The sequence below is a fragment of the Zonotrichia leucophrys genome, chromosome 2, assembly GCF_028769735.1.
Source record: "Zonotrichia leucophrys gambelii isolate GWCS_2022_RI chromosome 2, RI_Zleu_2.0, whole genome shotgun sequence".
Taxonomy (NCBI): Eukaryota; Metazoa; Chordata; class Aves; order Passeriformes; family Passerellidae; genus Zonotrichia; species Zonotrichia leucophrys.
Genome location: NC_088171.1, coordinates 152,100,060 through 152,127,265, shown reverse-complemented (window position 1 = coordinate 152,127,265; position 27,206 = coordinate 152,100,060). Strand labels below are relative to the sequence as shown.

At 46.6% G+C, this 27,206-nt stretch overlaps 1 protein-coding gene across 1 annotated transcript in view; it reads left to right on the top strand.

Moving 5' to 3' along the window:
- ZC3H3 (zinc finger CCCH-type containing 3) overlaps positions 1–27,206 on the top strand; it is a 127,903-nt gene that overhangs the window by 74,820 nt on the left and 25,877 nt on the right. Inside the window, exons 5-8 of the mRNA XM_064706775.1 lie at positions 10,545–10,738; positions 21,463–21,544; positions 23,123–23,278; positions 24,965–25,034. Of these exons, the coding sequence (XP_064562845.1) occupies positions 10,545–10,738; positions 21,463–21,544; positions 23,123–23,278; positions 24,965–25,034 (502 nt within the window). The remainder of the gene's footprint in view (positions 1–10,544; positions 10,739–21,462; positions 21,545–23,122; positions 23,279–24,964; positions 25,035–27,206) is intronic.

The following is a 27,206-nucleotide window of genomic DNA, read 5'->3' as shown; positions in this document are numbered from 1 at the left end:
TCCCAGGTATTTTTGGAAAGCAGGCAGGAGGGAAAGCCTCCAGTGGGATTTGGCTCCGTGTCTGAGCGATTATTGTGATAAATATTCAGAGTTGGAACCGTTTGGGTCGGGATACGGACACAGCATTGGAATGATCCTCGGCAATTAGCTTTCCTGGGACATTCCAGTGCTTGGAGCACATCCAGGGCTCCGAAATGGGATTTACAGGGATGAGCAGAGGGAGGAATATCACTTCTCTGCCAGGACAGGGGAAGGTCTAGGAGCTGCTCTCGCTTTCCCTCTGGTTTTAGCCCATCTCTGAGGGTGGTAGGACACTGCCTGGGAGGGATTAAGGATTAATCCACGTGGACACAGGTCCTGGAGCTTCCCAAGCAGAACCACTGAATCCGGCAACACCTGCGTGGAGCGCCACGAGCTCCATTTCAGCTAATCAGAGTTAAACCCTAATGAACTTTGTCCAATCGCCTGAGCTAATGGGGGTAAAAGGAATCTAATTAACGGGACAATAGTTCCCGGTCTTCCCGGTGTAATCACTGATCCGCCGCCAGCATTAGAGCAGCGGGATGGAAAGCCGAGTATTAGGGACCGTCAGCATTTCCATTCTCAGGCTCAGCCTAAGCGGTTTAACGGGACCTTGGCAGGGGGGTTTTTGGGCTGAGACTTGACCTACCTTGAAAACAGCTTTATGTTGGGAAATTGTCTTCTCCAGAGGGGGCTTTTGTCTCATCTCCAGGGAAGTGTTCTCACAGCGCAAACTTTGCTGGAGAAGTTGGAATTGTTTCCGAGGATCCTCCCGTGGCTTGCTGTGGGTGGGATCAGGCCCAGGGCTGGAGGGAAACCCAAGGAGGTGGTTTGGAGTTGGGCTGTCAGGGAGTGAGGAAATGACCTGAAGCTGTGCCAAGGGAGGTTTAGATTTGATATCAGGGAGAATTTCTTCATGGAAAGGGCTGTCAAGCACTGGAACAGGGCAGTGGTGGAGGAAGGAAGGGAGGATTAGATGGGATACTGGGGAAAAGTTCATTCCTGTGAGGGCGGTGAGTCCCTGGTACAGACTTAAACAATGGTTTGGGTTGGAAGGCATCTTGAGGGTCCCAACCCCCTGCCATGTGCAGGGACACCTTCCTCCATCCCAGGTTGCTCCAAACCCCATCCAAACTGGCCTTGGACACTCCAGGGATGGGGCAGCCATAGCTTCTCTGGACAACCTGTGCCATGGCCTCCCCACCCTCACAGGGAAGAATTCCATCCCAATATCCCAGCTTTCCTTGCCCTCTGGTGGTGGGAAGTCATTCCCTGTCATTCCATCCCTTGTTCCAAGTCCCTCTCCAGCTTTCTTGGAGCCCCTTTAGGCACTGGAAGAAGCTCTGAGGTGTCCCTGGGTCCTTCTTTCCTCCAGGCTGGACATTCCCAGCTCTCCCAGGACAGTTCCATCCCTGCCCTCCTTACCTGGCCACACCACTCCTTCAGCACAGCTGGTCACAAGGCAAATTCTTTCCCTGTTTTTTGTGCTTGGCACAAAGAGCTGGGTTTGTATCCAAGCTCTCCATCTCCCGCAGGAATTAATTGGGTTGTAGACAATAGTAGGGATTTAGGAAACAGGGGCCAGGAAAAGAGCTCTCCTCTCCCACTGCTCTGAGCTCCTCGAGGTGTTACTGGATCTTGTGTGTTTTTTGGAAGGTTTTGGCAGGATTTCAGGGCTTTCTCTCGCTTGAAGTGGGATCATAAGCCCTGCAGGAGCTGCCAAGTGCCGTGTGGAGCTTTGGCTTTTCATGGACACAGTGGAGAGATGAAAGGGGATGGTAACATGGGGCTGAATGGCTTCCAGAGGGAAATAGCAATAAATCCAGTGGGAGGGAATAATGACATTTGAGGGAAGAGATGGCATCCTCAGGGACTGTTACAGGTTGGGCCAGTGCAAACCTTTGGGAAGGCCGCGGCCAAGGTCCTGCAAGTGGATAGGACAATCCCAAGGACAGACCCAGGCTGAATGGAGAATGGATTGAGAGCAGCCCTGAGAAGGATTTGGGGGTGTTGGTGGATGAAAAACTGAATGTGCCTCATCCACGTGTGCTGGAACCCAAAAATTCCCTGTGTCCTGGCTCATCCCACAGCGTGGGCAGCAGGAGAGGAGGAATTTCAGCCCCTCCACCCTGCTCAGGTGAGATCCCACCTGCAGAGCTGCCTCCAGCTCTGGGGTCTAACAGCAAAGGGATGTGGAGCTGCTGGAGGAAATCCAGAGGAGGCCACAGAGATGCTCCAAGGGCTGGAGTGTCTGCTCTGGAGCCAGGCTGGGAGAGGGAAGGATTCAGGGAGACCTCAGAGCCCCTTCCAGTGCCTGAAGGGGCTCCAGGAGAGATGGAGAGGGACTTGGGACAAAGGATGGAGTGCCAGGACACAGGGAATGGCTTCCCACTGCCAGAGGGCAGGGATGGGTGGGATATTGGGAGGGAGAAATTCTTTCTTGTGAGAGTGAGGAGGAGCTGGAATGGAATTCCCAAAGAAGTTGTGGCTGTCCTATCCTTGGAAGTGTCCAAGGCCAGGTTGGATGGGGCTTGAAGCTACTTGGACAAGTGGAAGGTGTCCCTGTCCATGGCAGGGGGTGGAACTGGATGCTCTTCCCACCCAAACCATCCCATGATTCTGTGGAATATTCCCCCTTGGTTTAGCCCAAAGTTGCCTGTAAATTTTGCAGCCCTTTGAGAAGCCACTGCAAGGAGATCAGGCAGGATATTTTGTTCATACCTGGATCTTTCCAGGTGGAATTATTTTAAAAGTTATCCAGTCTATGTAAGGATTGGCAAGAGACATCCTGCTATGGGATGTGGAAACCATGCAAATCTCCTCCACACCACTTCATTGCAGGTGTAATGCCATGTTTTTGATTTTTTGGGGTTTTTTTTGTGGAGGAATCTCTGTTCTCATTGGTTGATAGCCATTAAATTTATTTGCAGCTATTTTCCTTTCCAGGTCAGGGGGATTTATTGGGAAGGTACGTCTTTATTTAGGTAATTAGGGGCTTAATAGGTGCTCATTGAAATTCATAATTTTTCCCAGGTTTTGAAAATGCTAAATGAGATCTGGGCTGGATTATTATTTTTTTTTCCTTGAGATTAACATTAAGCTGCATTTGAATGGAAATTCAGATTCAATTGAACCAAATTAAAATAGGTTTTTTTTTTTAAAGTGTTTGTTTCATAATTAGAAGTAATTATTGAAAGGAGGGAATTGTTTATGGGTAAATTAATGCGTTTTTGCCCGTCACTGTGTATTTAAAACTAATGGATCCTCTGTATTTATGGATGTATGTGGGGAAAAGACATATCCCTTTCTATTTTTAATTTCCAATCACTTTTCCAGCCTCAAATATCATCAACAGTGGACTAAATGATTTGAATTATCCCAGTCAGGTTCTTCAAATAAATTAAATCTTAATGTAGAAAGTATTTATTTGAGGTTTGACCTTTATTATTTTAAGGAGCAAGCATCAATGCTGATAAAAATCCCATAAATCAAACATTTTAGTGGAATTACTTGCTTTTAGCAGTAGATTTGGGGTCTTCAGAGATCTGATGGGTGAGGATAAAGATGGAGAATCTTCCAAGGGGCATCTTGGAGCATTCCTGGTGTGTTTGAGGAACACTTCTAGCCCTAAATCCTGTGTTGTTTGCTAAGGAATGATGAATGACTTAGGAAAATGGGATTTTTGGGGTTTTTTTCCCCTCCTGAATGAGGATTTTCCATTGTCACATCCCAGGCTTGTGGCAGACGAGCTCCCTCCTTCCTCACCTCTCTCCCTGTTGCTTCCCGTAACCGTTGCCCCCGCGATGATCCGCTCTTTCCTCGGGATTCAAATGCCAGCATGCAAATGTGATTTCTGACTATGTAAGGATTACTTTCAAAAAAAAAAAAAAATATATAAGCTAAGCCCAAAGAAGAAATCCAGTAGTAAAAGGAAACCATTCTTTAAGAGCCACTTGTATCGCCGCCAGTGCCGGGAAATCCTCTCCGTTTCAGCCGGCTGGAAACGCCGCTGGGATGTTCCTGCTCTGCTCGTGGGGTTGTGTTTAACTTAGAGACATCAAATACTCTAAAAATGTTACATTTCAAGTATAGGGGAGTTTTTGCAGGGGTTTGGGTGGGGTTTTTGGATCACGTGGTCTTGTGTTGATGAGGGGATGGGGGTGTTAAATGTGAGCAGGCTGGAGCGACTCATCCTTGTTTTTAACCTTTGTTTTCCATGTTGGCTTGGAAGTCTCCCAGTTTTTTTCCTTTTTATTTAGATTAATATATAAAATAATAATCTTAAATATAGATTATTTGAAGAGGGAAATTTGAAGAGGAAATGTGTTTTCCCAGGATGACTTGCTAGCTCCTGGCTGAAGTTTTGGTGGTTTTACTCCATTCTGAGCAGGTTTGGAGCTCCATTCTGAGAAGGGAATGGAGCTGAGGACAGGTCTGGAGCACCTGGAAGTGCTGAGGGATCTGGGGAAGCTCAGCCTGGAGAAAAGGAAACTCGGGGATACCTTCTGGGTCTCCACAACTCCCTGACAGGATGGTGGATCCAGGTGGGGTTCAGGATCTATTCCCAGGGAACAAGAGACAAGAAAAGAGGAAACAGCCTCAGGCTGTGCCAGGAGAGGATTAATTTGGATATTGGGAAGCTTTTTTCATGGAATAGTTGGACAGGCTTCCCAAGACAGTGGTGGAATCCCCATCCCCATAGGAATTTAACTGTCTGTCTGGATGTGGCACTTTGGAATATGGCTTAGTGGTGGCCTTGGCTGTGCTGGGAAAATGGTTGGGCTGGATGATCTTGGAGAACTTTTCCCACCTAAATGCCTCTGGAATTCTCTGAAGGACACAGCTGGATGGTGCTTAATCATGGGAAATCAGACTTGATCAACACAAACACCTACTAAGCAGCAGCATGAAATGCTCTGAGTGAGGCAGAGTTGCTGCTGCTTCGAGAGATGCACTGGAAAATCCCGAACCTCATCCTACAGAATCCTGGAATGTTTTGGGTTGGAAGGGACCTTAGAGATCATCCTGTCCAAACCCCTGCCATGGACAGGGACACCTTCCACTAGCCCAGGTTGCTCCAAGCCCCATCCAACCTGGCATTATCAGCCTGGAACCTCTCTTTGTAACATTTTTAGCATCAGGCACTGATTTCCCCATAGTTGACATCGAACCTGCGCCAGCTACGCTGCCGTTTTTAAACATTTTTATGTCGTTCCTCCACCCCCTCTTCATTAAAAATTTTTCTTCCGCTGTCCACCCTGGGGGTGGGGGAAAGACAACCCTCAACCTTGTGTAGTCAAGGTTATGGCGATAAATTCCGGAGCATTGTCACTTCTATTCGGAGTAAATTGGCCGGCCGCTCTTGGGCTGAAGGGGAGATAATTTGCTGTAGTATTTCAAATGGATTAGAAATGGATTTGAAGGGAAAGTTCATGCCTCCCATTACAAAGGCTAGAAAGAAGACTATCTTAAGGCACTGTTCACACTCTAGCCTTCATTATCCACGCTTAATACCTTTCCTATTTTCCAGCGTTAATGAAATTTCCTGCCGGAGCGGGGCCTTGTGGACGGACGGGAGGACTCTTTAGATCCGCGGGATGCACGGCAGAAAGGGAATTACAAGGCCCTCGTGTCGAGGGGCCCAGTGTATTCTTCAGGTCCTTGGCCCAGCTATTATCTCGTTAATTTTATCCTCTTTTGTCAATACAGTTCATTTCCAAAGGCCGTCCTTTCCATTAGGGTAACAATCCCAGGGAGAGCAGGGATCCCGCCGCCGATGAAAAGCGATGGGCGTTCGGCTCCGTGCCCTCGCCGGTGGCTTTTCCCTGCCACCTCCAGCTTGGATGTCACTAAGAGGGAGGGGGACACACACACTGGTGGCTGTGTTGGGGCCACACAAGCGCTTGGGAGCAACAGCTTGGATTCAGAGGGAAATAGAGGGTTCCTGCAAGTGGAGTTTGGGAAGTTGAGTTCCCTCCCCACTCTTCTGTGTGGACGCAGTTTTTCCATATAAAGCATAATTTCCCTTAAATTTTAAAACTCTTAAGGCTCCTATAATATAATAAATATCATGCCTAATATAATAAATAATAAATACAGTAAATATTCTAATAACTATTACTTTATATGTATAAAAGGATGACGGGACATCACTGCTTGGACATTTGCACCACCCAGAAGTTGGAAATGGAGGTAGCCAAGCCTCCAGTGAGCTCAAACTGAGCTCCTGGCTGGGACTCCCCGTCCCTGGAAGTGTTCAAGGCCAGATTGAATGGGGCTTGGAGTGACCTATTCTACTGGAAGGTGGCCCTGCCCATGGAGGGGAATTGGAACTTGGTGATTTTGAAGATGCCTTTCAACCCAGATCAGTCTGCGATGATTCCGTGGCTCCAGTCCGGTGGCCCTTGGGGCTTTGGCAGCCTGAGCAGATGTTCTGCAGAAGCTTTACTTGGAGACCACCCAGAGGTCACTTGTCTCCTCAAAAATATAACAAGTTTAAATTAGGGGAGGTTCAGCCCCACTCCCTTTGGGGAATGAGATGAGTTTTGATGTAGTTTGTCAAAATCCTTGAAAAAATCATAGATTAAAAAAATCATCCTGTTCCAACTCCCTGCCTCAGTGGGGATGTTCTGATACTGCATCTGCATTTGGAGGCTCCCTCAGTTTGGAGCTTGGCCATCCCTAAGGAATTCTAAAGAAGAGAGAGGTGTGTGACCACTTTGGTGATCTGAGAGCAGGAAGGCAGGAAAATAAATATCCTGAGCATTTGAGGGAGTCAACCAATTGGATCTTAAACTGGTGCTCAAACCAGTGAGTCAGGCTTAGGTGGTGTGAGCAGCCCCTGGGGCTGTGCAGGGTTTGGGGTGGGTTGGGTTTTATTGACATTACAGCCAAAAAATATTTAATTTAATGTATTACCTCATTTATGTGTGTCTATGTGATAATATAATGTATTAGGGCATACATGTAAATTTATATTCAATAGATATTGAATGTATCTTTATAGATATAGAATATTTTTATATATATGAATATACCTACATATAATATATAGATATATAGATACAATATATATTTAAATACATATAATATCTATTTAAATATGTTTATCCTTTATGTATATATATGTCTGCATGTAGTTTATATATATCTATAGTGTATCTATATGTCTATAGATCTATAGATCTGTATATCTGTACATCCATGCCCTGATTGCTTCCACAACTGTGCCACATCCCAGCCTTTCCCTACAAATCAGAGTGTGGAATGTTGGATGAAACCCTGACTTCTTCCCTCCCCTCTACTAGAGTTAAGGAAAATATGTAATGTATAATATATAGGAAACAATATCTATATATTATATGTATTACCTATATATTAGTGAATATATGTAATTCAATATATATGCTATATATTCAATAATATATGAATAATATAAAGTGCTAAGAATAAAAATAGTATCTGGCCTCGCATACATTATCTCTAAGAATTAATAAATATATATATTGAACATATCTAGATGTTATTGAACATATATAATTCAATATATGCATTCAGTGCATATATTCAGTAGTATCTAGAGATAATTGATGGATATTGGAGGCCCAGAGAATACAGGTGATAATATATAGATTTATGTATGAAAGTATCAATATTTCTTATTCTATATAATATACAGATCTTGTATTTCAATACATGCACTCAGGGTATATATATATTCAATTATGTGTGCATCTATATGGAAATAGATGTGTGTGGATATCTCTATGTATTACCCAGAGATAACATATAGGGAATATATATGGAATTACAGAAGTCCTTAAAGGGACTGATTCAGGGGGGAAAAAGGAGTCCCAAATCCACTGGCACTACAGCTCCAGTGAATGGAGGAATGGAGCATCCTGGGGTCCTCACAGGGATGTGGCTCTGGGAGGAAGAGGAGATGGATGGAGCTGGGATGGGTCTCGTCACAGCCATGGTGGTGTTCTGCAATACCTTCATTAGAATCCTGGAATGGGATAGGTTGGAAGGTTAAAGGTCATCCAGTTCCATGGAAGCCATGGGAAAGGACACCTTCCAATATTCCAGGGCTCCAAGCCCTATCCAACTTGGCCTTGGACACTTCCAGGGATGGGGCAGCTGGAGTTTCTCTGGGAAGATTCCAGCACCTCACCACCCTCCCTGGGAAGAATTCCTTCCCAGTGTCTTAACCTAATTCTGCCCTCTGGCAGTGGGAAGCCATTCCCTGTGTCCTGTCACTCCATCTCTTTTCCACAGTCTCTCTCCAGCTCTCCTGGAATCCCTTTAAGCACGGCAAGATTTCCCTGGATCCTTCCCTTCTCCACCAACTCTCCCAGCCTGGCTCCAGATCAGAGGGTCTCCAGCCCTCGGAGCATCTCCATGGCTTCCTCTGGATCTGCTCCAACAGATCCTTCTACTGCTGGGACCCCAGAGCTGGACACAAAACTCCAGATGGGATCTCAGAAATGCAGAGTGGAGAGTGAGAATCATCTCTGTCACCCTCCTGACTGTTTGATATTTGATGTTATTTTCATTGCCCCTGATATGGCCACACGACCTCTCTTCAGGTCCTCCAGCCACTGCTGGATGCATCCTTGGCCTTGCTGGAGTTTTCTGGGATGTGCTGGGTGATCCATGAGTGACCCAAGTGTCCCTCATGCCATCACCCCCTTCACCCAACAACACTACCACTGTGACTCCTTTGCAAGTCACTAAGACTTGATGCTCCTTTCTGGAGCAATTCCATGAGGAGGAAACCCTGGGGGAGCTAAAACGAGGAATTTATCCAATTCCCATCCCCTTCCCACAAAAACCAGGCAGCAAATTTTCCGAGCTCGGTAGCCAGTGGCAACAGCCCTCCGGAATGAATAGGCTGTCACGCTCAGCATTAGGAAATGTAACTATTCCATTTTCCAGCTCTCTTTTTCTTTGGAGCACATGTTCATTTAAAGGAAATGCTCATCGGGGTTTGCATTCCGCTGATAGGATAGCGGGATCTTAATTTACGGATATTCTCCGGTAATGCGCGGTTTATATACGTTCTGCTAATAGCATTATGAGCATAGTTTGGGCTAATACAAAATTAGAGCTCTAATTTGCATAAACAAATTACTGTTTGGATTAGCGCTAAATGAGGAAGGCGACTGATATTGGAGGAGATTTGATTTGGCTGCAGCTGCTCTGTTTGGATAATGGGGGATGGATAGGAATGAGCTGGGAGGCTGCGTTGTGGGTCGGGAGGAGGTGGGGTGGTGCAGGAGGTATCAGGTCATGGAGCAAACAAGATTTTGGGTGACAGAGGAGCCTCTCTGGGACATGTGGAAAGGTGGGGGTTGGCGTCTTTTCCCTGTCAACCAGCAACAGGATGAGAGGAAATGGCCTCAAGCTGTGCCTGGGGAGGTTCAGGTGGGATATGAGAAGGAATTTTTTCATGGAAAGGGTTGTTAAATATTGGGATGAGCTGTCCAATGAGGTCGAATGGAGTCCCTATCCCTGGAGGTGCTCAAGGAATGCCTGGACGTGTCACTCAGTGCTCTGGTCTAATTGACAAAGTGGTGATCAGTCACAGGTTGGACTTCGTAGCCTTGGAGGTCTTTGCAGACCGGAAAGATTTTGGGATTCTGTGATATTTATCCCTTAGGTGTCACTTCAGAATTTACTGGGTCCTTCAGAATAATGGATTGGGATTCCCAGTCTGTCTCCATCCCGCTGCCTCAATACCAGATTTGTGAATTTAGGGAGAGTTGAGGAGGTGGGAACAAGTCCTCAGCCCCACCCACTGGACCCTGCTGAGGTCCAGCATCAACTCCAGGTGACTGGTGGGGGATAGAAATGCTTTTGGGTGATTTGTCCCATGCAGGGATTGAGGAAAATCCTTTCAAGAGCCAGATTTGGGGGCAGAATAAAAATATTAAAGTTGTGGTATCTGATTCCTAACAGGAATAATGATAGCAAAGATACAGACTCATGGAATGTTTAGGTTGGGAAGGACCATAAAGACCATCTAGTTCCAAACCCCTGCCATGGACAGGGATGCCACCCGCTGGATCAGGTTGTTCAGTGTCCCATTCCACCTAGCTTTGATGTACTTCCAGGGATGTCAAAGCTTGTAGAGCTCCATAAAACTTGGCTAAGCTCAGTGAAGGTCCCACCTTGCTGATTCTCTCATGGGATTGCATCCACATTTCCTTGTTTCTGCTGGGGCAAGGGTGGGAGAAGTTGGGGGAGAGGCCTTGAAAGTAATTTTTTGGGTGTCAGTCATGAGGAATCACAGCTTTTCTTCTGTCAACAGTAGGAACATCCCTGCTTCTTCCATACATCTCCTCCATTCTAGTGGGAGCTGTCCTGCCCTTGGAAATGGGGTTGGAATGAGACGATCTTGAAGGTTCCTTTGAACGCAAACCATTCCATGAGTCTCCCATCCCATGGTTTGCTCATGAAGCAACACCTCTTTGTGACATTATCCCAAATTTGGGCTAACCTTAACTTTATTTTTCCTGCAGATCCCCATTGTTAAACCAGACCCGACCCTCACTCCTAGGTGGCAAATCCCAGCTCGTCCAACAGCGCTGGAGGAGCAAAGGCTTCCGCTGCATCGGCGGCGTCATGTACCGGGTGTCGGCCAACAAACTCTCCAAAACCTCCAGCAGCCCTGTCCGGGCCAGGGACCTGGGCACCCGAACTCCCATCAGAGCAGGTGAGCAGGAATTTGTCCCAGTTCATGTCCAAAATCCACTGAGTTCGGTTTTTAGTTGTTTATTCCCAGCCTGTGGGTTGCGACTCATCCTCCGGCCTCATAGAATTCCAGATGTGAAGGTGGTGGACATCCCATGGTGACAAGTGCTGTTCTTGCTTTATAGCAAAGGGAAATAATGTTGGAGAAATTAAAAGTTTAGGAGAATCAAGGTTTTCTTAAGTCAAACTTAGTTCAAGCTTGTGGAGATGAGCCGTTAAACTTGGTTTAATGGGCAAAATCTTGGATAACTTCAAACAGCACCACAAGGTTGAATGTGCTTGAGATGCTGATCAAATTACCTTCAATATTGACTTAAAAATTTGAGAAGATCATTCTGCAGATAACCATGGAATGATGCCCCCCGTTGTGATGAATTCCCAGTTTTACATCATGGCTTTGATTAAATTTTGTTTCAGCTTCTCCTGTGTTTGACATCTCAAGTGTGACTCTTAAAAAAGATCAGATTTTAACTGTGCTTAAGGTATTTTTAAAATTTCTTCTTGGTCTCAAATATTTTTGCACCCTAACTGTTTATTGAGAATTTTTGGGGATAGTTAAACTGGGGAAGGTGGATCAGAGTTTGGAGACTCAGAAAAAGTGTCCATAAAACAGCTCAGGGGTTTGTAGAAAAGAAATCGGATTTTTTCCAACAGCTTTGCTACTGATGCTGGGATTTTCCAGTCTCTGGATCAGGATATTTCAAAACCAGTTCAAGGGTGGTTCTGCCTTCAGCACCATTTCTGGTCATTGAAGATGTCACCAAAGGCAGAAAATATCCTGCAGGAATGGAAGAAAAGGGGCGAAACCCAGGACATGGACAGGGATGTTGTTGGATGGATTTCAGGACAGAGTTGGAACACTAGGAAGAGTCCTGGGGAGAAGTGATGGCTGGAAGGACTGCAAAAGAGGATGATCTGAAGATACCAAGCAAAGGAAGGATGTCTCTCCATGGCCAGGTGGAGCAGCCAAAAACCAAAGGGCTTAAACTGGTGGGAGAGCTTTCCAAGGACAAGGATGATGAAATGCTGGACACATTTGGCTCTAAAATATCCATTATTTTAAAGATTTTTTTTAAAGAACAGGCCTAATGGCCTTCTTCTTGGGGAGGACATGGGAGGAAAAGGTCCTGCCTCCCAGCAAGAAGGTGAATTTTTTTATTTATCCAAGTGCAAGGAAGTCTCTAAATTTGTCTGGAAATAGACAAATGAGCAAAGTCTCATTTGGGCTACTCAGCAAAGGCTGATGGATTTGGCCTGTCTATGAATATCCATCAATGGATTGGGACCAAACAGAGAAACACCAACTTAGAGGCAAATTTCTGGAGGAGAGATGAATCCAAAGGTATCATGGGAGGATTTCTGCAGATTCAGGCCTTGGAATTGCTTGTGGGGGGTACCTGAGGGGATTTGGGGTGACAAGGCATGGGAGAGATGTGATGCCCCCATTTTTCCTTTCTCACTGAAACCGCGTCTTCTAGTGAGGTCTCATTCAGAAAATTGGGTTTAATTAGTCCCACTTAGGGAGGGAAGATCCCTCCCAAGGTTATTCCCTATAAAATTCATTCCTATCTAATTATTATTTTGAAGATGTTCCTTATTTTGCTGTTGCCCCTTTCCCCTTCACATGTCACGTTGGCTTTGTAACCGCAAAACCTGAGGAGCTGCTGTGAATCAGTATTTTCATGTCATCTTTCATCTCTCCCCACAATTCATCCTCCTTCCCAAGGATGGATTCCACAGATTCCTCTTGCCTTAGGATAACTGGGCCTGGCAGGGCGGAAGATTTGTGTGTTCTCATCGGCTGCGAACGTTTGCTCAACGCTCTGTGTTTTCAACACTTGACAAAGTTTATTTAAAAGATGGAAAAAAACGGCTTTTCCTTTCCCTTTCAGTGCCAGGCACCGTGTGTTTGGAATAGGGGAGAGATGGGAAATGCTCCTGACAGTTTAATAGCTTGGAGTTTACTTCCAGTGGGTTATAATTCTGCTCTTTCCCTGGATTTATAGAGTTGGGGTTTTTTATCTCTACTGTACAAAATCTGATGCCGGGCACTGGGGCTGATCCATCCACACCATCATAGCATTCCCAAGTGATTTATTGGTGGATGCTGGTGGTGAGTTAAGATTTGATCCTGGGGATGCACTTCCTGCATCCTTGTGCTGTATTGGGATCAATCCTGGGTCTCCCAGGAGCAATGGGAAGAGCAATTTTCCGTGGCTCTTCTGGAATTGGCTTTGTTGGTGCTGGAGAGGCGAGGTGGGTACATACCTTGGGGACAAGGAAAGTGTCACTCCAATCCCAGGAAAAATTTTTGGAGGTGGTTTGAACATAAAAAAACCTTCCTGGAGCAATCACAGCATCACCACGGCCTGTGCAGCTGCTGAGAACTTTGCTCTCATCCCACACATGGCTCTGCTCCCAAAGGATTTCTGCACCTTCCACACTTGTCTCTGGAAAACTGCAAATAAAATACAGGAATGAAATAATTTTTTTTTTTTTTGCCTTTCCAGCTGGATAGGGATCTTGCATGTGGCATAATTAATTGCTCAGGCAAGGATGGAGAAGAAAACCCAGAGCTTAAACACTCTCTGCCCATCCCTGTGCAAGACAAAGATGTGGAATCACACATGGAAAGGTTCTTTCCCTTTGGGATGACTGGTATTTCGGCACCCATGTATTTTTTCACTTTGCAGAAGTCTTGAAAATCAGCAGTGTGATGTTGTGGAAAGCATTGGCTACTTGGCAATTAATTAAACAACCAGAATAATTTGTTTTCTCCTCTCACAAGGAACTTTTCCTTCATTTCTTTCTCCAGCTGCTAAGGCATTTTCCAGACTCTTGAGGAATTTCCATGAAATCAGGGGGAGAAGCAAAAGGTCCAGGGCGATGTAGAGTTTCACAAAGAAATACAGAAGGGGAAATACAAGATTGAAAGCAGCAGAAAGCAAATTAAGGTTTGACATTGTCCGGAAACCAGCCCTGACCCCAATCTCTGCACGAGCCGCCGCTGCTGCCGAGAGAGGAATTGCACTCTGTGAGCTGGGGCTGGCTCCAGCAGGGTTTTCCAAGTGTCCAGGCTATTGTTCCATGGGCAAATCATCACCTGCATGATTTCTTCATGCTGAGGTTTTAGCTCTTGGTTGGAGAAAGGCTGGTGGCTTTGGGGACTCCAGAGGTGACAACCGGCCCCTTGAACAATGTGATTTTATTTATTGGGGTTTTCAAATTGTCTCCATGACCGTAGATTCCAGAGCCTTGGAGATTACCAGGATTGCTGGGCTCCCAAAGGTGGAGGCTTAAGAGGAGTTTTAAGTCCTCTCGAGCTGAGGCATCTCCCACACATTGTGATGGTGGTTCTGATCCCAGGGAAACAAATTATTAATTAAAACATGGTTGAGTTCAGACCTTCCAGAACTGAGGGGGATTTTCCCTGCATCTGAATGCACTTCCTGCCTCCATCCTGGTGTGTAACATTCCCTCCTGCCTCAGTTTCCCCCCTCTGCTGCAAAGGTGATCAGCTGGGGAGATGGAAGGTCATGGAATCGTGGAATAGTTTGGGTCGGAAAGGAGCTTAAAGATCATCTCATTCCAACCCCCTGCCATGGGCAGGGGCACCTTCCACTACCCAGGGTTGATCCAAGCCCCACACAACCTGGCCTTGGACACTTCCAGGGATGAGACAACCACAGCTTCTCTGGGCAGCCTGTGCCAGGGCCTCATCACCCTCACAGGGAAGGATTTCTTCCCAATATCCCATCTAATTCTGCCCTCTGGCAGTGGGGAACCATTCACTATGTCTTGTCACTCCATCCCTTGTCCCAAGTCCCTCTCCAGCTCTCCTGGAGCCCCTTCAGGCACTGGAAGGGGCTCTGAGGTCTCCCTGGAACCTTCTCCAGGCTGGACATTCCCAGCTCTCCCAGCCTGGCTCCATCCCTTGGAGCATCTCTGGACTTCCTCCTCCACTGCATCAGGCTAGGGATGGGTGATGGATGCTCCTGAACACGATTTGGGCTGCAGTGGGAGAACTCCACACTCCACAGAGCTGGAAGAAAGTGCTCTCTGGCCTCCCTGTTCACCAACTAATTTTGGAAGTGCTGAATGTCACGGAAACATACTTCCAGCTTTTTCAAGGATGATGAAATGCTCAGCACTGCTGTTGGCCCAGCACTTGTGGGAATGCTTCTTCCTCTGAGCCACTCCTTTTTACAGAAGGAAAGGAGGGATTCAGGACTGGAATGTTTCCACCACCCATCATCTGTCTCTGCTTTTAATTTTAAGAGGAATTAGGGAGGATTTGCTCCGGTGTGCCAGGCTTTGTCTTTTCCCCATGTCCATGGAAACATCCCAAGCTTCTTGTTTTTCCATCATGAGTCTATTTTCTGTCTTCAACACACCTTGAGTGTATTGGGATCATACTGGAGGTGTAAGGAAGACTTTGGTGGAGGAGAGACCAGCCCAATGCACCGAGGTGTGAGAGCAGGGAAATTTGGAATGCTGCTATCCTCAGGTTTCCACTGGTTTTGGTGTTGCTGGTGCCAGGATCCCTTTGTGCTCACTCCCTTTGGGATGAATTCCTTGGGTTTGGGATTGCTCAGTCTCTTGCCTCTTTCTGAGCTCAATTCCTTGGCTTCTCCAGGATCAGTCCCTTGTTTTGGGATTGCTTTATCCCTCAGACACTTCAACCTCAATCTCTTGGTTTTGGGATTGCTCTGTCCCTTACCCATCTTGAATTAAATCCCTTGTCCTCTTTGGAAGTCATTCCCTTGGCTTTGGGATTGCTCAATCCCTTACCTCTTCTGACCTCAGTTCCCTGGCTCCCTAAATCTCAGTGCTTTTTCTTTGGGATTATGGGATCCCTTGGTCCCTTTTGATCTCAATCCCATGGCCCCTTTTTAATTCAATTCTTTGCCTTTGGGATTCCTCAATTGTTTCCTCTTTTCAGATTAGTTCTTTCTCTCTGGGGTTGCTCAAAAAAAAGTCCCTTGGCCACTTTTGAGCTCAATTTCATGGCCCCTTCAATCTCAAGGCTTTTTCTTTGGGATTGGGGAATCCTTTCAATCTCAATGCATTCAGTCTCAATCCCATGGTTTTGGGATTCTTCAATCTCTTACCCCTTTTGAGCTCAATTCCTTTGCACCTTCATTCTCAATGCCTTCCTTGTCTTTGGGATTGAGGGATCCCTTGGCCCCTTCAGTCCCTTGTTTGTGGAATTGTTCTGTGTCTTTGAGCTCAGTCCCTCAATTTCCTTTAAGTCAATCCCTTGCTTTTGGGATTCCTCAATCCCTTACCCTCTTTCAGATCAGCTCCCTGGCCCCTCAGTCTCAATGCCTTGTCTTTGGGATTGTGGGATCACTTGGCCCCTTTGATCTCAATCCCTTAATTTTGGGATTGTTCAATCCCTCAGCCCCTTTGAGCTCAATCCCTTGGCTCCTTTTGAGCTCTGTCCCTTGGATTTGGGATTGTTCAATCCCTTTGACCTCTTCACTCTCAATCCCTTGATTTGCTATCGTTCAGTCCTTTTATCCCTCTGGAGCTCAATCCTTTGGCCCCTTTTGAGCTCTATCCCTTGGATTTGGAATTGTTCAATCCCTTTGACCTCTTCACTCTCAATCCCTTGGTTTTGGGATTGTTCAATCCTTTTATCCCTCTGGAGCTCAATCCTTTGGCCCCTTCAATCTCATGCCTTGGCTTTGGGATTGCTCGATCCCTTTCACTTTATGAACTCAATTCCTCAACTCTGGAATTGCAGGGATCAGATCCTGCTCCTGGCCCATATCTGCCCATACGACATGACTCAGGGGCATTCATGGGATGCAGGGACAGTCAGGCAGGAAAACAGGAAAATCTCTGCTTGTTTAGAGGCAGCTCATCCCTTCTTTTTCCGTTGTCTTCTCCGGAATGAGGACTTGTGCTGTCCAGTGAGGGAAATAAATGACCCCCAGCAGCTGCGAGTGCTGATCCTCGAAATCCGCGGAACCCACTTAAATGAATAATAATTAAAGAAATAAATTTCCCCAAGTGCAGCCTCAAAACTTTCGGTTCAGCAATAAAGCCAAGGAGAGACTCGGAAAATGAATCGCTCGGCTCTTTCCGAAGGGAGGCTGCGGTGGGAGAGGTGGGATGATAATGGAAACTATTAAAGGAGCCAGTGTGGTTTAAGGAAGCTTTTCCCAGATCATGTGGGAACAGGCTGAGGAGAGGTTGTGTGGTGATGCTGACACCTGAGGGATAAAAGGATTGAGCAATCCCAAAATCATGGAATTGAGGGGGAAGGAGCCAAGGGATTGAGGAATCCCAAAACTAAGGGATTGAGCTTGAAAGGGACCAAGGATATAAGGAATTGAGTAATCCCAAAGACAAGGCACTGAGATTCAAGGTGCCATGGAATTGAGCTCAAGAGGGATAAGAGATTGAGGAATCCCAAACCCAAGGAATTATATTCACTGAGCCAAAGGACTGAGCTGAGAAGGGATAAGGGACTGAACTATTCCAAAACCATGGGATTGGTGAGCAAAAAATGGGATGACCCTGCTGTGCTTATCCCCAGTTTGGAGCAGGGGCCAGCAGAGCTGACCACCTGTCTGTCATTGCTTGGGCAAACCCCTGGTTGGTTCTCTCTGTGTGTAAGATTTCCATAAATTATTCTTGCCTTGGGATGGTGGAAGTAGATGGGAAGCAATGGGCTTGATACTCAACACTCATCATTCTAACAATGTTCCCACCCTCTTGCCCATCCCTTGGCCCTACCACACCCCAACTCTGAATTTCTTCCTTTTTTTCTGCCTATTTCAGTTTTCTACCGATTTTTTCCCTCCATGTGGAAAATTTCCACAAATTATCCTTGATTTGGGATTGTGGAAGATAGGAAGCAATGGGCTTGGTACACAATACTCATCATTCTAACAGTGTTCTCACCTTCTTGCCCATCATCCCTTGGTCCCAGCTCACCCTAACTCTGGATTTCTGCCTTTTCTGGATTTCTCCTTTTTTTTTTTCCAGTTTTTTACAGCTTTTCCACCATTTAAAAAAAGTAAATTATTGGATAAGATGCTCCAACAGACCTTTCCATGAGATGAGGTCCTGATCCTTGAGCTGTGCCTTGGAGCAATAAAGTCCTTCCTAAATAATTAAACAGGTGATAATTAACTGTGATATTTGCAGCCAATTTTTAACTCAAAGGAATATTTGGAATATTGTTTTCGGGGTGTGTTTGTTGCATTCCAAGCCCCTGGGTGACGGGGAGCTGAGCAGGAGTGTTGGATTGGATGGGAGCATCCTGATATCCATGTGGGAATGCTGGAAAGCGCTAAGTGTTGTTCCTGAGTGCAGTTCCTGGGCTGCCGAGGGAAATCTCTAAATCTCTGCCAACCTTTTCCTGGAGGAGAAGGACCTTGAGCCTTGGGCTGTGTTTTGTGGTTATGGAAAAAAAAAAACAACCAGAATGCCAGAGATGGACCTGAATCTGTTTGAGCTGAGTTTTAGGATTAAGGATATGAAAAAATCCAAATTAATTTATAGTTGGTGCAGGGGTGCAGCATCCTACCCGCTTGTTTTAAGCTTTTTTTTTTTTTGTTTGACAAGAAGAAATTGTTCCTTTTTCCCCTTTTCCATCAAAAGCTGGAATTCCAAACGTCGAGCCAAACGCTGCGGAAAACACCGCGGGACTGCTTGGCTGTGGATTCCTTCCTAGGAGCAGGGGAAAAAAAAAAAAAAAAAAAAAAAAAAAGAAGGAGTTAGGCTGTAGCCCCCGCTATTAATCATAGCTGTAATCATGCATTTAATGAACATGACAGCTCCCGCTCCCTCCGGAGAGACGCGCGGAGTCTCCCGGCTGGATTGGGAACAACAATCACTTCTCACCGCGAGCCACCGGAGCCGCCAGCGTCGGGCTGGGATGATGCATTAAGAGAAACAGCCCTGTTTGCACGGGCTGTGGGTTTCCTTACGGATGATGCTCCTGCAAGCGACTGAATCATCAGGAAAGGGGGGGAGAAATCCACCTGTCCCTTGCACAGGGTGGAAAATATCCCGACTGACGCCGCTGTGCTGGGTGTAATCACTTTAAAAGCCCTCAGTGTGCAGTTCTTGGTGCTCTCTGTGGCAGGTTTTCTGACTTTCCTGCTTTTTTCCCCCTTTTTGTTGTTCCCACTGCCCTGCAGCATACACACGGGAAGAATTTACCATGGCACCACTTTAAATTTCCATAGTGAGGGACTTTGGCAATGCCAAAGACGTGGGAGTCACTTTCCTGATCCGACAGCACCGCTGTGTCCCGATGTTCTCCCTGGCTGGGAAGTGATTGAGGAGAAAAGCGGGACAGATCTGGGACTGGGATGTGCCCAGTGTTTTGTCTGGACCAAATGAGACTCCCAAAGTCGAGCCCTGGGGGAATCGTTTCAGCTTTTTGTTTAATTTAGGCCAGACTGCAGCAAAATTTGGCTCCTGATGTTGGATTTTAACCCTTATCCCTTTTTCCAGTGTCTTTTGATGTCTCAATTTCACCCCAATTTCAATAGTACACCCTCCATTGCCAGGAATATTTATTTATTAGTGCATTTATTAATGCAAATCTCTTGTCATAACCAGTTGGGAATTCTAAGTTGACAACCACCCTAAAAATCCAAATTTAGGCTCCCTTGGACCTCCTGAAAAGTCGGGAATATGCAATCCCCTCTCCTGCACACCCTTCTTGTCACTTGAATGTACACAAAGCTTTTATTTTTATTTAAACTTTTTTCCCACGATGCAGCAGCTTCAAAAAATACCCTCATGACAGTGCCTGAGTTTTCTCTGAAAATCCCAATGGATGGGGAAATGTTTAATTACAGAGCTTTCTTGTAATTGGCTTGTCTTCTCCTGGAGAAGTATTTGGGTGATTTTCTAATAGTTTGGGGAGGATTTGCACATGGGATGAATAATTAGGGTGTGGGAAGATGTGAATGGGGGTTTTCTTTACTTTGCCTGGAAGGATTCTTTGCCAGGATGGATCTCACATGGATTTTGTCATGGATGGGACCAGCTCTTGGGTAGTTAAACTCCCTCTGGGATGCAAGTTAATCCCTGGAATGGGAGATGCGCATCATGTTGTTGCATGGCATCTTGCTGGCAAATGAAAACTGGGGGAAAAAAGCCCAAAAAAATAATTTAATTGATGTATTTTTGCTACATAAAAATTCCAACTCAGTGGCAGGAGGCTGTTGACCCTTTTATTTATCCTCTATCTCTTTAGTGATTCCTCTTTTCTGGCCAAGATGACCTTTAAGGGCCCTTCCAGCCCTAACCATTCCATGATTCTGTGATTCCAAACTTGTTCATCCCTGTGTATCTGCTTTTATGCCCAAATATTAAATATTTAGAGGGATTGTGTTCTTCCCTCAGGAGCTGATTCCTGGTGAAGGAATATTCCTAGCTTTAAGGAACATTATGCAGAATTCCAGAGGGCTGAGGATGCTCCAGCCCTATCCTGATGGATTTTAATTTGGGGTTTTTCTCCCCACATTGTTTGGGAAGTCAACCTTGCCCTTTATGGAGACCCTTCTGCAGCATCTTCGGAGCATCCCAAAGTTGGTGAATGTTTAGCACAAAAAAAAAGATGCTCCCACAGCTTGGGATGAGAAGGAATTTAAAAATCAGGGAAAAAAACCATCTCAGTGGTGGCTGAAACGCCCCGTTGATGGAATTTGATGTGCAGAGGGAACAGATGGGGCTTTGCCGACGCCGGCAGCCGAGTGACAGCTCGCGGCGCCGCGCAATCAAATTCCACTCGCTCAACTTCCCAACACGCCCGGGCTGGCAGGTGAGTGACTGAGCCGCTCTCATCCCACCTGGAAAACTGAAATCCAGCCTTTCTTTCCCGTCCATTCCTCCCTGCACCAGTCAAGGATGATTTAATTCCATGTGTACATGGATGGGAGTGGCGCTGGGCTTCCCTGTCCAGCTGTGGGGAGAGGCCAAGCCAAGCGTGGAAATTTGTTGGATTGATGGTGGAAGCGTGGGATTTGCTCAGAGAAGTGTTCTGGCACGTTTGGGTGCTGAGGGGAAAAATTCCTGCTGTGTTTGGGGCTTGCAAGGAGCACTTCTGCTGGGGCTGCTCCAGAGGTGGGAAGTCCTTGAAGGGCATCTTTTCCATTGGTTCCCTGGGAGCTCCGTGCTTTGGGTTAAATAAGATCATGGAATCATGGAATGGTTTGGGTTGGAAGGGAGCTTGAAGATCATCCAGTTCCAACCCTCTGCAAGGGGCAAAGACACCTTCCACTGTTCCAGGTTGCTCCAAGCCCTGTCCAAGATGGTCTTGGACACTTCCAGGGGTGGGGAATCCATGGTTTCTCTGGGCAGTTTGTGCCAGGGCCTCCCCGCCCTCACAGGGAAGAATTTCTTCCCCATATCCCATCTCTCTCTGCCCTCTGGCAGTGGGAAGCCATTCCCTCTGTTTTGCCACTCCAGGTTTCTGTCCATAGTTCCTCTCCAGCTCCCCTGGAGCCCCCTTAAGCAATGGAGGGGACTCCAAGTTCTCCCTGGAGCCTTTTCTTTTCCAGGCCAAACAACCTCAGATCTCCCAGCTTTTCCTCATAGCAAAGGGTCTCCATCCCTCAATCATTTTTGTGGACCTGAGGTGCTGAGGGCTGTGTGATTTCCTGCAAAATTTCTCAATTCCAAGCAATGATCCATGTTTTTCTCTCTCTTCAGCGCTGAGATTGCACTCCACACCCAGTCCTGGGCTCTTTCCACCCAGCCTGAGCAGATCCTCAACGTGCCGATACATTGCCAGGTCTGTACTCCTCATGGGAAGCAGGAATGACGTGCTCCATCTTTGGAATAATGCTCAGGAGGGAATCAGAAGCTTCAGGAGCAGCTGTTGAGCTGGAGGATGATTTGGTGAAGCTCTGGCTGATGCTTTGCTCAGCTTCTACTTCAAGTGGTTTTAAGCTCAGCCAGACCCTCCCCATCCTCCCAGGGAAGAATTTCCTCCCAATATCCCATCTAACCCTGCCCTCCAGCAGTGGGAAACCATTCCCCCTTTTCCTGGGACTCCAGCCCTTATCCAAAGTCCCTCTCAGCTCTCCTGGTGCCTGTTTAGGCGCTGGAAGGGGCTCTGAGGTCTGCCTGGACAGCCAGGCTGGACATTCCCGGCTCTCCCAGCCTGGCTCCAGAGCAGAGGGACTCCAGCCCTTGGAGCATCTCGGTTACCTCATCTGGATTTGCTCCAGCAGCTCCACATCCCTCTGCTCTTGGACCCCAGAGCTGGAGGCGACTCTGCAGGTGAGATCTCACCTGAGTGGGGCAGAGGGGCAGAAATTCCCCATCTCCTCCTGCCCACACTGTGGGATGAGCCCAGGACATTCTGGGCTCCCATGGCTGGATCATGTGGAGTTTCTCATCCACCAACTCCCTCAAGTCCTCCTGAGGACTGCTTTCACCACATTCTGCACCAAATTTGTGCTTGGGGTTACCCACTACACATCCAGGACCTTACACTTGGCCTTGCACCTCCTTTTAATCCAGGAGCTGCAGACAACCGGCAATTACAGAGGTAAAAATGTGCATTTACTCTGAAAATAATTTCTTTGAACCTGTGTTTTTCATGGATAATGCACTGTGTCCTCATCAAACCAGATCTGACTGTGCCCTACCACTGAATTATCTACTTGGAGAGATCTGATGTGCCCCCATAGTTTGTGTTCACCCTGATCTCAACACTTCCCCTCTCCCACCTGGTCCCACACATCCCAAGAGCTGCAGGGTAATTCCCTCTCCAGCTGGAAGCTCATGGAAAACATGTGCTAAGCAACTTCTGAGCTCCTTAAGTAGCTTCTAGTGGGACCAGAAAATTAAAAAGGAGCTTTTCTGCTCTTTGATGGCACTTTTTGTTCCTGTGACCATCACATAGGTGCTCGTTCTTTGAGGTTCTTGAGCAGGTGCCCACTTGAAGGCCATGAATAGCAGCAGGCCCAGCTGGTGGGACATGTGCTGAAGAGCCCTCCAGGTCATTCAACCTTGGCATCCTGTGCTGCACAAGGAGAGGATGTTTCCTTCCTCACCATATTCCCCAAAAATGTGGGAAACCCTCTCCATGCTCATAAAATCCAAGGAGAGAATCAGAGTTTTGGGGGTGAGAAGGGATCTCACTGATGATTGTGGTATAACCTTGCAGATTTTTAATGATTTGGGGTAAAATCAGCCAAAAATTGAAAATATTTAAGGGCTTATGAGCATGAACTTCCTAAATATTTCACTCTGCAAAGATGGGCTCCTCTGTGGTTTCAGATATTGTTGAGGTGTCTTCTCCATGTTGTCATGGTGTTGGAGCTGGAGGTTCTCCCTGACCTTGTCCCTCTTTCTCCCTCAGCCGTGCTGTGCAGAGGAGCTTGGCCATCATCCGTCAAGCCAAGCAGAAGAAGAAAAAGAAGGAATATTGTATGTACTACAACCGCTTCGGGAAGTGCAATCGCGGCGACAGCTGCCCCTACATCCACGATCCAGAGAAAGTGGCCGTCTGCACCAGGTGGGGATGAACACGGAATTGTGGTGAACTGGGACATCGGGTGGCTTTGGTGCTTCCTTGTGGGGTATTCCTAAGGGAAGCAAACTGATAACAGAGCTGTAGGACAACAGGAATGGGAGTTCTGGGTCAGGTGTAGGTTCTGCACTGTCGGGTTGGAAGTAGGAGGACAAGAAGAGGCCAGAGAACCATGGAATTGTTTTGGTTGGAAGGGGCATCAAAGATCCTTGAATTCCAAAGCCCTGACATGGGCAGGGACACCTTCCACTATCCCAGGTTGCTCCAAGCCCTGTCCAGCCTGGCCTGGAACACTTTCAAGGATGGGGCAACCACAGTTTCTCTGGGAATTCCATTCCAAGGCTTCACCACCCTCACTGGGAAAAAAAGGTATCTCATCCTAATATCCTATCTATCCCTCTGGCAGTGGGAAGCCATTCTCCTTGTCCTGTCACTCCATCCCTTGTCCCAAAAATCCCTCTTTGGCTCTCTTGGAGCCTGTTTAGGCACTGGAAGGGGCTCTAAAGTCCCTTTGGAGCCTTCTTTTCTGGGCTGGGTGACTTGAACCCCTGCCCTGGCCACACTCCAGGTTATTCCTTCAGGAGCATTCCTCAGATCCATTTGGATCAGTCCAGCAGATTTGAATCCCTCAGCCTGTGATGTCGTGCAGCTCCGAGAGTCGGTGATTTATTCCAGGAGAACTGGTGTGTGTTGGCAGTTCATTAGACCTGCCCAAGAGTTGATTAAACTCCATTATGAGTCATTTAAAAAGTGCCGAAGAGCCAACTCCACTGATGAACTCCTGGAGTAATTTTTCCATAAAATTGCTGCTGTGCTGGAATCACTTGGAAGTTGCTCAAAGCTCAATGGGAGACGATAGAGGAGGGGAAGGTGATTTATTGGTTTTTTAACTGATTTTACTCCTTCTCACTCCTTGCCTACTTCAGAAATTGTGTTCCTTGAAGTCTTTTGGGTCTCCAACCTGTCTCATTTCCATGGATCATTGGAGGACAACACTGATTTCTCCCAGTTTTGTGTGTCCTCATCCTTATTCCTTTATCTCTAATTCCATTCTTTAGCTTTCCCTGATAATTTTATAATTTTGTTAATCTGGTCTCACAGTGGTCAATCCTAGGAAAACTCTTGACATCCTCATGTGCTTTGGAATCTTGGTTCCTGTTCTGGGCCTGTCTTGGCTCCTCCTGGTCATTGGCCACTCCCACCTGGAGCTTCATCCAGCATCTCTTGGAATGGGATCATAGAACCCTGGAATGGTTTGGATTGGAAAGGACCTTCAAGATCATCCAATCCACCCCTCTGCCATAGGCAGGGACACCTTCCACTATCCCAACTTGCTCCAAGCCTTGTCCCACCTAGCCTTGAACACTTCCAGGGATGGGGAATCCACAGCTTTTCTTGGCAACCTGGAATAATCAGGGGTCTAGGAAGGACCTTTCTCCTTCTGGGAGCATCATATCTGAATTTTGGGATACAAGCCTTGCTCTGCCTACTGATGAGCAGCCAAATGTGATGAAATAACAAAATCTATCAGGAATCATCAGCTGCTCTTCCAGCAAGGGGGATCTGTACTAATTTAGGGTGTGAAATGGGTTTATGGGTGAGCTCGGCAGCAATTGTGTGGTTTTTGTGACCCACCTCGTGTCCAACCTGCTCCATCTGCTTTATCTCCAGGTTTCTCCGTGGCACCTGCAAGAAGACTGATGGGACCTGTCCATTTTCCCACAAGGTGTCCAAGGACAAGGTCTGTGTGACTTCCCAACGGGAATGTGGCTCCATGTGCAATGGGGTGGTTGCAGAAAGGTTCTTCCTCACTGAGTGCTTCCAACTGAGTTTGGAGTTTCCTTGCTGAGCTGTTCGGGCTCCTGAATCGTGACAGAGCCATGGAATGGTTTGGGATGGATGGGACCTTCAGGATCATCTCATTCCTACCCCTCTGCCATAGGCAGGGACACTTTCCGCTATCCCAGGTTGCTCCAATCTACAAACATAGATTGGAGGTATAAATTAATAAAAATCAATTCTAAAATGCCAATCAGCAAAATCAGGCTGAAACCATGGCAAAACAACTCTGGAGTTCATTGTTTTCCACCTTCTTGATGTATCTGAAGTTCTGTGGTTTTATTACACAAGGTGGAAAAATAATCCAGATTTTTTATTTTGGGTTTATCAGTGATGATTTAGCACCTCAGCCTGTGTTTAGTGGCTGGGATCTCCACTTGGATGTAGCTTTGGAGACTCCAGCACGGAAGCTGAGGTGCCTGAGGCACGTTCCTTGTCCATGGGGAGCTCATAAGTTATCCGGGAAGTCGCTCCCAATGAGACATGGAGCACCAGATGTTTTTTACATGGATTTCTCTTCAGAGTCACTTAATCATGAGTACATAAAACAGGGATGGGGACAGCTGCATTCCCTGGCTCGTGATGTGTCAGAGCAGGAATGGGGATGAGGATTGATAGATGGAAATTTTTTTTTTTTCCATCCTGTAACAGCATCAGACTTCAGAAATAAAGAAGCCAAGAATGAAGGAAGCTTTGCAGGTGGATTAGCTGCTGGTTTATCCAAAATTATTGTAATTAGTGAGGCCAGCTACTTCTTGTAATGCAGGTAAACAAAGTGCAACCCTCTGCCTGCACCTCTGAGGTGAAGGATTGAAATTCATCCACAGAACCATGAACTCCAAATTAAATGGAATTTCAGCAGGTGGTGAAGTCTTTTTTGGTCCCAGGGCAAAAAACCTAGCTGAAACTTGGAAATTGGACACGCCCAAGGAGCTGTTGCAGTTGGTGGTTTATCCACCAAAGAATGTGATGGTGGGATGGGGATGAATTTGTGGTCTCTCTACCCAGGAATATTCCTCTACAGGTTTAAATTCCTGGTGGAAATGTGGCCTCAGTTTCCCCTCCAGAAACACTTGGTTCCTCAAAGAGGATGTCCAGATTTGACTTCTGGGCTCTGTTTTGGGTGAACAAATTGAGAATGATGGAAAACTCAACCTTTAGCAGCACCTCTCCAGTTTGAGAAAATAACAGGGATATTGTGGTAATAAAACTGAATTAAAAAGGAGTGACCATGTCAAGGAGCTGTTTGCCAGTAGCATTTTGGGGACAGGATCCCTGGGATGGGATCCCATGGGATGCAGTGACCTCAGCCCATCTCACCTTTATCCTGAGGTAATGAAGAATCACCTAAACTCAAGATGAATCATTAATTAACAAACCAAAATCATAGCAGGCAGTAGCAGAAAAGCCGATTTTTCTGAAAAGCTTTTGGAGCACATTTTTCCTGCCATGCTCCGTTGGGAAGGGGAATTATTTTTCACAGGATTAACCAACCTGAGGGTGGTTCAGAGGTCTCCCTGTTTGCCACCTTGTCATCAGCAAGGGCTGGAAGAGAAACAACCTTCTCCATGGAGTTCAAACTTGTTCCAGGGTGATTTATTGCCATGGGAATGCTGCTTCCTAAAGCGGGAGGCAACTTCACTTTCCAAGTCCTGGAGCTCCTCATTAACCTGAGTGGTTCTTGGCAAAGGTGGCTTTTCCCTCATTTATCAGGGCTGGGAAAAGCAGGTGGAGGCACTCAGCAGAGGAAGGAAGCAGTTTTCCTCCTGCTTGTGGAGTTTTTGGAGTAAATCCCACCTTTTCCTCAGTTGAAGGATTGTGCCTTGTTGGTTTTTGAGTTGAGGTTTTAATGCAGTCCATGTTTTTTTTTTTACCATGGGATGATGTGGTGGTTTGGGGATTCCTGATTTCGTTGGCCCCGTTGATTTTACTGTGTGGTTATTGGAGAGGGACACCCCAAAACCTCCTGATCAGAGAAAGTTCAGGTTGTTGTGTGTGTGTCTTACCTCAGTGAGATTTCACTGTCATGGGATATCCAGGCCAGGAGGTGAAGGATCAAAGGCTGGCAGGGCTT